Source organism: Acipenser ruthenus, chromosome 16 (assembly GCF_902713425.1).
Source record: "Acipenser ruthenus chromosome 16, fAciRut3.2 maternal haplotype, whole genome shotgun sequence".
Taxonomy (NCBI): Eukaryota; Metazoa; Chordata; class Actinopteri; order Acipenseriformes; family Acipenseridae; genus Acipenser; species Acipenser ruthenus.
The window spans coordinates 27,924,320-27,936,673 of record NC_081204.1 but is presented as its reverse complement, the minus strand read 5'-3'; the positions used below and the strand labels follow the sequence as shown (position 1 = coordinate 27,936,673).

The window sequence follows — 12,354 nt, the reverse complement described above, 5'->3', positions numbered from 1 at the left end:
CTCTCAAACCACAACCTTGAGGCTAGGGTCCAGGCAATATCGAGGCAATGTTTTATAGGCCGAGGTCAGACTTGATGCTTGAGGTCCAGTGGGAGTCATCGTGAATAAACTCTTTGTGCCATGTATGCTAGTAGCACAGAATGGGTTTGAAGTGGTTCTGGTCAGTGTGCTGTGTACAGAAATGTAAATGTATCGCATAGACCATTGACTTTTACAGTGAAGATGATCTGTCTACTACAAATGAAGGGAGATGGAACACTGTGATTTTATTTTCTGAACAGCTGCTCGAAGCAGGAATTATTTTGTCAAACTGAATATGATTGTTTAAAATAAGTACAATTAAAAGAAGTATTTTCTAGCATACTGAAAATATCTTTTAAAAAAAATCATGGTTGTATATCTTCATTATGATCTCACACAGCATTTGATCCAGTAAAGCAACAATGTTTGTTTTCGGGTAATATGCACAATACCATACCACGCCAAATATGTTTACATTCTTATGAACACTAAAATGAACAGTGCTCTTGACTGCTGTTTAAGCAAAAGCTTAATAGAATAACCATTCTAGAGTATAAAGCAATTTCACTAAGAGTGTACTTCTAGTTACTTATCGGCAAAGCTTTCTTCCTCAAAGCTAGCATACAGTTATGACTGGTTGATTGAGGCACAGTATGTATCGCCAGTTTCACAACCTTACACAAAAAACGAGCTTCATTCATAGTAACTGCCTCGAGCGCTGGTCAGCAGATCTGCTTTGAAAATGTTCTCAGTCTAAAATAAAATGTATAAAAAAAGACTTAAAATACAAAGCCCAGCTGTCATGTTCTTTATCCAAATAGTCCCACGTCTGAGAATAAACACATCAACGACCACATCAAGGGGCAGAATCAAAGAATGCCCCTCTGGTTTCTGAGCCGTGTTCAGTGCATCCAAATGCAGAGCCACTAACAGTGAACAAACATGGCACATAATGGAGTTACTATAACAGCAATCTACTGGCTCCCTGTTGCTCTCATAATAGACTGCGGGTATCAAGTATTCAGTGGTTGGTGCATATTGAAACATACACCCTAATAATGAAGACATTTGGTTCCTCTGGGGCCTCTTCTATTAATCTAAGTAGTGGGGGCTCATAATATATCGATTGATCTGGCAACAAAAAAGGAGCTCCATGTAACATTCCTGGATTTAGTGAATGCATATGGTTTATGGGAGACCACAAATATGCAGATCCCACTTTACACAGTATTACACTTTTGTCATCAACACTGGGTACACCGGGAAATCCACGTTAGCTGGCGGAGGAAAAGCACTGAAGGCTCATATATTACAGTGAAGCTACGTCTTGGTTTGTACTCACCACTACTATCTCATTTTATCATGGTCATAATGAATCAAACATCCATACACACTGTTTACTGATACTCACCAGGCAATCAAAAAGAAAAATGTTGCATTCTCATGGTAACATTTGATAATGCTTTAACTGAAAACACATATACACATGTCCTGTCATCTCCAGCCTCTGTAAATGTCACCATAGAACAGGCTGTGAAGCTGTATCTCTTTGACGGATTCAAAGTGCCTCTGGGATTTTTTTTCTTTCCTTATCAAAGCTTGTGCTGGTGACAGTACTCTGGAAAAGGTTAACCAATATAAAACATACAATTACATGAGGTGTGATTTGCCAGACCATTGAGAGTAGTATCTACTGTGAAATGTGTCAGTGAATGTATTCTCCCGTAATATGCTTTACAGTTTTTGCTGGGCAGTGATGTTATTACTAGCCAATCATAAGATGCGATTGTGTTTATGTATAATCTTCAGATTCATATTTAGGTAAGAGCAAAAATATATTTCTGTAATGTACACCTTTCTACTTCATAATCTTTTCCCATCTTCCCTAAACCATTGTTTGTCTATTGTAAGAAACATATAATATATTAAACAACATATGGGTCAAAAATATTATCATAACAATAATGTATGTCTCTCATGGGTTTTAGCCTGGTAATGCTCAAAAGCAACTTGAGATATATATTATTGAGTGATAAGTGATTGACAAGTTTATAAATATATGACAAGTTTATAAATAAACTGCACCACTTTTTTCAAGGAATCTACAAATAAAATCTACTTGCATGGCTTGCTAATAATCGCTGTCTTAATGACTTTAAAATTGCACAATATACTACATTAAAGTGCTATTTAAAAAATATCAAACTGGTTGTGGTCTTACATATGACTCCAATCTGCACAGAACATGCTCTTCTCTTAGAAAAACACAATTTTCTTCAAGAGACCTTTATTTGGTACACGAAATGTCAGCGGCAGATACCACTTAAAAAAAACATAACATAAACATTCACTTTAATACAGATTACTTTTTTTTTTTAAAAAAAGGCTTAGCAGACAGGTTGTAAAATACACTCTAATTTCTGATCATGCACATCATATCTACAAGAATGTAACCATTCAAATGCCATTGCAAATGCAAATGCTAACAATGGTGTCTCTGAAGAAAGTTTCTGTGAGTGGAATAAAACAGTATCCCAATAATATAACAGCATACCTCTTCAATCTACTGACTTGGCTGGTTGAGCTATTTAAGACTTTATCTGGGAAAGCACTTTCCTACAAGCGTGTATTGATTTTCTTTTTTATTTCCCAGATACTAAAATAAAGCTGTCACTGGAGGACTTTATGTATAATAGAAACACACAAATATGAGTCATTTGAAGATAAACTCCATTAAAATGAACCTGACCACATAAAGGAAAGATGCATAGACTACTTCAATGGTAAAACATGCAATCCTTACAATGATGTCAGGCATTGCTTTGATGTTCTGGTTCCTGTAGTTTTGACTGGCAAACTCTACATTTAAGTATTGCCACTACATGTGGCCAAAACACATACAGCTATGGTCAAAAGTTTTGCATCACCTAGAATTTTAGGGTTAAAACAAAATAAAAAAAAATATATGACCATACTTTGGATCTTTTATTTATCATGTAATTAAAGAAACTACAAAATGATATCACAAAAAGTCACAATAGCCATAATAGTAGTAGAGTACTTCATGTTAGATTACGAAATGTCACATTTTTCAATTTTTGTCAGTTAAGTATATGGAAAACTACAAAGCGGTATGTAATTCAATATGTTAGCGTAACATTAGTCAGCAAGTTTCATTTGACTTTATGAAGCACAATGAGTTAATTCTATAGGGTGATGCAACACTTTTTGGCCAGAGCTATATACCTTGCTAAGGTTAATGTTGTGTGGAACCTGCAAGAGATCATTATCTTAAGGGCAAATATCCTTCTTGAAACTGAAGATAATTTTTCCATACAAAAGCAATTATTGGACAGTCCATTAATCTGTATGTTGGATAATAATAGTCCATAATAGTAGTCATGCAAGTGATTACAGGTCTGTAAGGGTCTGAATATGCCTCTCTGTGGAGGTACACACCAGCTTCCTTACAGTTCACTGTGGACCATACAGTGGCCTCTGTGTTATGGAAATATTAACTGATTGTTATTGGGTCACAAGTCTTGCATGTGATTGGGAGGCTTGCCAGGGCACTGCTTCTCTATTAGGCCTGTGTTGTGGAGAAACAACACATTCATCCAAGATGAAAAATGTTCAGTGCAATTGGAAAAGCACCCATATATTTTACAGAGCTTTATGACATGGTTCTTATGATGTCGAGTACCTAATGATGCTTAAGGCTCTTAATATGTTCAAAAAGATGGTTGAAGGTACAAAATGCAGCAAAACTTCTGTTAAACTTAAACAAAGCACACAAATACTGAAGCACACAAATACTTGGTAAAACTTTCTTTTTTTAAATGTATTAAGTCAACTTTATTTAGTTTTTAGACTAAACAACCTTGTAACAGCCCTGGTTTAATTAAGGGGTCTGCTCCTTTAAGAGCAGTCCAACAAGTTGTCCAGGTGCAGCAATTAAGGTGAGCTGCTGGATAATGAATTGAGTTCTTGTTGTGTTTGGTGAGAGTGGGGAGTTTGGCTGTAACAAACTAGATTGAAATTTAGTTAAGGCTGGGACCTCAGTCAAACAGGACTGTTTACTGGAACATTCATTGAACCAGAAATATCAGGAATGTTGATTCACTGGACTGAGGTGGATGGACCAAAACACAGAAGGAGACCCTAAGTATTCACTGGGATTGGAAGCCTTGAAGAGTGATGAGTACCAAAAATATTTTTTTTCATGGATGGCTTGTGGCTGTTTCTTTAGATATTTCTGTTTTGAATTCAAATAAGGTTTCTTTTTTTTTAAATGGCATTAAAATAAAAATGTGGGATTTAAAAACCTTTCAGTGCTTGCCGAACATTTAAGAAGATTTCAATTAAAAAGCCTATGAGTAAAGTTAGGAATTTCTACAGCATATCAAGCATGTTTCTTTTGCTTTAAGTAAGATTGTCAGTAGACACAGAACAAATCTAGCCATGTAAGCGGGTTGTCAGGTGTCAACAACTGAACACAGAATCCTTTGTGTATAACATAAATCCCAATAGTGTACAAATCATGCATGTGTGACATTGCACACATGGGCTGAGAGCATATGAGCATGCATTTGGAGAGCTTGTGAAAGAAGTACTTCTTGTCCAGTCTAACTGCTGCCTGAGGGCACTACAGCTACAGAATGGGTTGAAAAGGAGATCAGTGATAATGAGCACTGACATTTATTACACATTGTGAAACTTTTATTGACCCAACTGGTTAGAGCCAGAACAATGTGGCTTGTTTTCTGCTCTGCCAAAACGCTGCATGTGCTCCGACTCGAGGAATAAACAGTTTGATTACATTCACATTGAGTCTCATTTATAGATGCATGCGATAAGTGAGCATTCCCTCCTTCCTTTCTCCAATGTGAAGAGAGAAATGAACAATTTCCATACGTGGTGAAGGCAACCAATTGAAAGGAATATTATAAAAGGGTTTAAAAGGGTCAAAGTGGATGACCTTCAGCAGAATACTCTCATTGAGAACAGAGATATGAATCATGTTGATACCCCATGGAGAATCATGAACAAAGCAAATCCCATTGCTTTGATAAGGGAAATGTACTTCCATTTATTAAACCTCCTCTATCTAACCACATAAGCACAAAACAACTTGTCTTTGGTGTACAATTTTAACCTTCCGATGGTATTGTATTATATTTTCACTCTCATTTCAATGAAGCAGAACACTCATTTATATGTGGGTCCCCCTTGTAATTATTTAGCTATCAAACATAATTATTAAAGTATATGATACATGTATATCCCCTATAATTAATCCTGAGCGCATAAATACTGTAAAAAATCAATCACCTTTTATACGTATTTGTATTTGTTCTTAGTAAACTCAGGTTCTCCCCATTGAAACACCACGAAACCTGTTAACAAGTTTCAAAGGGTTTGGCATTTAACATAATAATTTGCAATTTACTTTGCATTTCTGATCAGCCACATTAAACTGTGCCTGGCTGCATACGCAATGCAATTCTGAATGTACGCAATTTGGATGTCACACCTTAGTAGCGCAAATCTCTAATATAAGGTGGCTCATTAAGGACAGTGGAACAAATGAAATAGAAATGTGTTATGTTGAGATCACAAGATAAATTAACTCAGGTTCTAGATATAACAATTCTGTTCCCATGTCCTCAATGAGTCACAGTACTAGTAAGGGCTGGAGTACTCAAGTTTAATAGCAAATCAGAAAGACTTACAGGACTAGATAAAAACAGGTCTTAAGATTTGGTGATATACACCCAAAAATGTAAGCCTTGTTAGTGTTACCAGTGGATGCAATACCACACCACCCAAGAGGGGTCCCTGTCCCTCCAAATCAAGTTTCCTCAGTGGAAAGGAGAAAGCTGGTGAACTAGCTTACATTTTCTTGTGGATTAATACAATTTAAAATGACTTGAAACAAAGTAAGCAGAAATTCAGATGGCTTGAATTAAGTTGTAATTTCATTTCCGATGCCATTTGTATGGTTTTTAAACAGTTTATTTTTTTCTAATTCAGGAAGCTTTCAATCAGGCAAGTTATTAGCGGTGTGGCCGATTTACTGGTTTTGCCGATTTTTAAAGCGGAGTTTTATAAATTTCACTGTTTCCAGCCATTGTGTTGCACCATTTTGGATTTTTTTCCTTGAATGAATAGGAAGCAGTCCCACAGGTCTGAGGAGAAGTCATAACCCTCTACTACCTCTAAGCCTGTTCAGACAATCGTAGGGGAACACTTGACATTACCCAATCAAGTATAGATAGGCAGCATCAGTCATGCAGGTTATCGAGACTCCAGGATCATCCATGGCTCCAGGAGTATCTACAGATAAGCTGAACACATCTACAGGGCTTCTATATTATTTATATATATATATATATATATATATATATATATATATATATATATATATATATATAATATAATATAATCTAAACTGACCACTCTTTCCTCATGATTCTGGTGTATTCTCCCTTTTAGCAAAATAATTGTAAATATTTGTGCAAGATGACTATCTTCCTTTTTTAAAATATTTCTAACCTATCTATTGTCGTGTTTAATAGAATTGTCCAGTTCCCCCGGGTTAAACTTAAGGCCAGTAAAATATCACTGTTTTTATTTAGCCCTGCTGTTTATCACTAACACATTTAAAGCTTCAAGGTATGAATACAACCCTTAGTGACTTATTAGATCCTGCATAGGAGGGTGAGCAAGTCCGTTCAGTTCAAGGACACTTCCATGTTATTAATCTAATGGAACAAACACTTCTCTTTGATTCAGCTCTGTTAGAACCAAGCGACGAGTTAGGCATACAGCTGCGCGTGATCCAGAACAAACATGTGCATTGTATTACCATAATGTGATTTCCTCATTTTAAAAGGTACATCATATTTCCTTGTTTTTATAGTCCAATTTATCTTTACAGAAAAAGAACAACAGACAATCATCTGTGTCTGTCTCCAGTATGTTCTGGCTCTTAATATTTTTTTTTTCTATGAAAGCTGGGATCAGTTAACCCTTTAAAATACCGTACACATTTTTCTTCTTGAAATAGTGACACAAGTATCACAAGGAAACTGACGAGATCCATCCTGTCAGTACATTTTAAACCCTGTTATGTGCACCTCATTGCAAAAATTAGAAAGTTAGCCTCATTTTTATATGTACCTTGTACTTTAACAGGGGAGCCACTCTCAGACCCATTGATTTTAAAAACTGAAACCTTGTACAGAGCTGATGGGCTTAAATATGCCAGATCCTGTCTTCAGTCTCTGTAAACAGAGCGTCCACATTTTACCAGTATAATACTGGTACTGTGCATGTTATATGGCAAGCTCATTGCCATTGCAATACCATTTGGGGTACAAAGTGGCCATTGTATTAATAACACTGCATGATTGCCGGTCACCCAGTTTTCATAACGTCTACTCAATACCCCTGCTGTAGTATTGCCTTTACAATACTGTCATTGTTTGGCATAACTGGCAGTGGAAGGGCTTTATATAAGGGGTGGCTTCGGGCAATTCAATTATACTGTTGCCATTGTTGTGCCACTATGTCCTAGTAACCCAGCCATGCTCCATTACTGTTGTAATCTAAGTTTTCTGTGCCCAGCTTCATTCAGAAATGTCCAACACCAGAGCAGCATTATCAGCATTATCTTGTATATTTTGTGTCTGAGATAAACCCCAGGATCTCTAGGCTCCGAGTCTCTCAGCTCTAGCTGCTGTCCTCACCAAGTATTTAACTCTATTTATTTTTTGGTCCCTATGACTTTAATAATTCCCAGCTTTTAAAAAAATGAAAAGCTTTAAAAGCATCAGTCTGATTAATGATCAAATAAAAAAATCTACAGCATCGTCTTTAATCGTTTTTCAAGAAAAAAAGATAAGACCCTCATTGCATAAGTGTTTCATGATTGGTCTTTGCATTAAGTTCTGCCAGATTGCACACTGTTGCCTGTGCTATTATCTGACTATGCAGTGCTGGTGTACTTCTAGTGGCGTTTTCTCCTACTGCAGTTTATTTAAGTCCTTAAAATAAGCATAACACTTTAAGGACTGATTTTAGAGACGTCTCAGTGAACCCATTATTGATCGCCATTGATTTTCTTTTGCAAGCCTCAATTAACCATTCATTGATTGATTATTCACCCTGGTGCTAAATGTGGAGCCTCATATATTAGTAACACACATTTTCAGTTGTATTTGAAGGCTTATGTCAGTCTGTTTTTTGCTTCTTGCTTTTGAACAATAGTGTTCTCAATGCATCAGCAAGCAGTTATTTAAGTTGATTATTACCTGTCCGATATTCGATTAAAAAATGAGGTGCTTCCTTGTGCCCTCCCAGTTACAGAGGGAACAATTAGGAAGAAAAAAAGTAGAATATAAAACAACAAAAAAACAGCAAAACAATACTGCAGACCATTTTAAATGTGTACAGAATTTATGTCTTCAGAGATGGATCCCCTTCTAACTAATTATGTTCTCCATTGCCAGAAGGCATTGTTTTCCACATTAGAAAGAGTATGGCATTTTAAGACTGTAAAACAGAATGTGCTTTTGCAGACAGTTAGTCATTGAAAGCCATTAATCGTCTTTATACAGGCATATAATGTTGACAGACAGCATCGAACACAATGTCTTTACTTTCGCCTTGTTTGCTCATCTTATTTCTTTGATGACATCCACAAATTAAGCCAACAGTTAGAGACATAAATCTGAGAAATCTTATGTTAGGGCATAGGTCAAACTTTATTAGTGTTAGTTTTTCTGCAGGTTGTCCAGGATACTTTAGCGGTACACTGAGACACTAGGGACCATAGTCTTTAGAGCCGTCTAGACCCCGGATGAATCGGTCCTTCAGTCTTAAAGGTGTGCATAAATATAAAGTGGGGTGCATTTCGAAGTCACAAAAATGGTCTGTGTTGGCTATTTTTTGTTAAGGTCTGATACTACAGGATATGCAACAAACCAGTCCACCTATCTTTCAAAAGTGGGTCAATTTGACAGCTCAAGTTGCAGCATATGAAAAACTACAGTAAATATTAGGCAAAGTAGATAAGTTCTATACACATTTCAACTGCTCTCCCTCCATGTAAATAAAAACCCCAAGGATTCGTATTCCCTTCCCTTGAGCTTTTAGTGTACACAATAGAACAGGACAGAGACGATAACTAAGAGACATGAAGCCTTGTTTTTGTAAATTCTTTGCACAATAAGTTACTGTCACTTTTTTGTTTTGATTAGAACAGAACAGAAAACAACTATCAAAGGAGAATAGCATAAAAAAATCAAATTGTTTGGCTTCCATTTCTGGAAACCACTGCACCGGTGGGGGTGCAATATTTGTTCCAATTAATTGCTTATTTTCACAGGCGAAATAAAAACAATGTTATAATTGATGCTCAAAGGAAATGTGCAAAATACTTATACATTGTGGTTAGTCTGAGCAGCTCCCTACCAAAAAAGTACTTCACCCTCTAAAATGGCCTGATAAAGTTTGGATAAAGCATTCGTAGATGTTGGCACTACAGTTTACTAATTAACTGCTACATGTCATTTTTTCATGAATATGTATGGCAGGTCCTTTACAAATGAAAAGTACAATTACAGTGAGGCCCACAGCCAAAGACTCCTGTTTAACTCAAGCATGTAAATAACCATCATCAATGCCAACTAAATAATGCAATTAAATGCAATGTATAGTCACAAAATGCACCATTTCCTTACAACAATAAAGCTCAACCAATTTTTGCTTGTTTTAAAAGGTGCTTGCCTTGCATGTTAATTCTCTACAGACATCCCCAGGGTGTTGTATAATGAGAGAGATTTTTTGTTTTGGTATGATGTGTTTGAAATTCATTATGAACATTGGAAATACTGGTATTCTTTGCAGTCCCCATGCTGTAACATTTTCATTTAAAATAAGACGCCAAATAAAAATGTTCAGGCACACTGGGCCAATTCAGACCAGCTGTTTTGTATTTAAACACAAATATCCCCTGCCAGAAACATATATAACAGATAAATGACAGTACCATGAAAAAGCAGGGCACGTGGCTGACATTTGTAGTATCTTAAGTAGCCATGACTAAGTCAAAACCAGGTAAGAGTTAGGGAGAGACAGATTTGTAAAGGTCAGCCACTCATAGTAGCATCAGAGGAGGACAGTTCGAGGTGTCTTTATTCTAATGGGTGTCTGGGATGTATTTCCAAACTCCTTTCTGTTCAAACTCTACCCCCTACACATATACCGTCATTGCAATCCTCTCTGGAATGCACTTCGCTGCATGTATGCTTGTGTTTTATCATCCATAACTAGAAATCACTCAACAGTAGTATCTATAGTAATACTAAAATACATTTTTATAAAATTAATTCACAAACAATTTGACAGGGCTTTCTTAACCAATATCAGAAGGACCCATAAGATTAGAAAAGTGATGGCCAAATATGAAACCATGGGAGGTGTTTCACCTTTTAATGGAATTATGATTAGGTGTATTTGCAGAAATGAACTTGTCTATTGCCATATTTCTAGGTCCACTTGTGCAATTTTGTTAATTTTAAAGTCCTTTCTCCTGCTTTTTTTTTTAAATACGAGCCCTATATTTAAATCATCTCTGAAGCTGCTGCCAACATGCCACGAGTCATATCTCCAAGGGTTACAAAACAAGAACTAACAATTATAGTAAACAAAATGTAAAAAGCTTCTGTCAATTGTCTGTTTTTCATTTTGATAATGAAAGACAAGTACCAAAATACAAATACCAATTAGGTACACGTCTTTGCTTTGTAAGACACAAAAACAGAAACTCCACTAAAATATTCCAAACGAGAAACTAAGCAGCAATTGTTGAAGTTGGGGGCTTTGGTGCCAGGGCTAATTCGGCACATGCTATTACACCGTGTAACAAATTATTATTTTTTTTTTTTGTTCCTGGGTAGTAAGTGTTATTTCCTAACTGTGTATGCCTCAAAAGTATAGAAAATGGCTATTATTCCCCACAAACTTTGCTTTTGTGACCAGGACAGTGATATTTTGAAATGTACCTATTTTCCAGAACATTCCAGATAGATTCAGTGCTGAGTAAACTTGGAGTAACTTCTAGAACTTCCTAGAACTTTCCAGTAATATAAATAGTAGTATAAATACAGGGGCCTTAAGCCCACCAGTTCAGTTTAGTTCCAGCTGCCTAAGTGGATACATATCTGCATTTTTCTGAGATGGCATCAAGAGGCTGCAAGCATCTGGCAGACGCATTTTGCTATGTCTGCGGCCAATTTATCAAGACAAGAGTGAAAAAGTACTCCGTGGAAGCATCTGTTAAGATGTGTGAGGCCTACAAGGCATATTTCGGCATGCCTGTCGGGGATCAAGACAAACCCTGGGCACCTCATTTCACCTGCGAGCACAATTTTCAATGTTATTGAAAAAATATATCATATATGAAAAATGTTGCGAGACTCTCTTACACATTAGTCATGGGTGAAATAAATGTATTTTTGTAGGATGGTACAGAGGGTAAAAGAGAGCCATGAAGTTCGCTATCCCAAGAATTTGGCGGGAACCCACTGACCACTCAAGCAACTGCTACTTCTGCATGGTGGACCCTTCCAAACGTCGAACTGGCAAGAATGCACCTGCTATCACGTATCTGGACTTTCCTTCATCCATCGCCCCGGTGCCACACTGCCATGAGCTCCCCGTACCCACTCCTCCGGAGAGAGAGCAGCCGTCTTTAGAAGAGAGCAGCAAGTCAGAGAGCGAGGAAGACGTTGTAGATCCAGATGACAATTTCAGAGGTGGAGCTGAGGAGAGAAACCCATACTACCCCAACCAAAAAGACTACTCACTTCTAAATCTTTTGTAGTCATTTTTGTATTACTTTAGTATAAATACATGTTAATTTGGATTCATATGTTGTTTTTTTCTGACTTTATGTGAACGAAAAGACACGCATTCGCCCGTTTTCTCATTGGAAATAGGTAAATTTCAAAATATCACTGTCCTGGTCACAAAAGCAAAGTTTGTGGGGAATAATAGCCATTTTCTATACTTTTGAGGCATAAGCAATTAGGAAATAACACTTACTACCCAGGAACAAAAATTGTGTTACATAGTGTTATCAATGACATGCTCCATTTCAGTTTTGTATGGTCCATTAATTCCTTGCTAGAAAAAAGTTTTCCAGAACATCTTCAATGGTTATCCAGTGGCACCACAATGGCAATCGCTCTGTACTCAGGGTAGCAGAAAGAAGCTGCAATAGATTCTCATATTTTGATGGCAATGGTATGCCTTCAGGTTAATACA

At 36.7% G+C, this 12,354-nt stretch overlaps 1 protein-coding gene across 2 annotated transcripts in view; it reads left to right on the top strand.

Moving 5' to 3' along the window:
• The first annotated feature begins 3,957 nt into the window (after window positions 1-3,957).
• Window positions 3,958-12,354, top strand: part of LOC117412414 (endothelin receptor type B-like) — a 42,191-nt gene continuing 33,794 nt past the window's right edge. Inside the window, exon 1 of one of the 2 annotated variants that reach the window (XM_058989270.1) lies at window positions 3,958-3,980. Coding sequence is in view for 1 of the 2 variants with exons in the window: in XM_058989264.1 (XP_058845247.1) it covers window positions 4,158-4,222 (65 nt within the window). In the remaining variant the exon portion in view is untranslated. Of the gene's footprint in view, window positions 3,981-4,003; window positions 4,223-12,354 lie in introns of those variants that run through there. The other variant, XM_058989264.1, reaches the window with a different exon arrangement.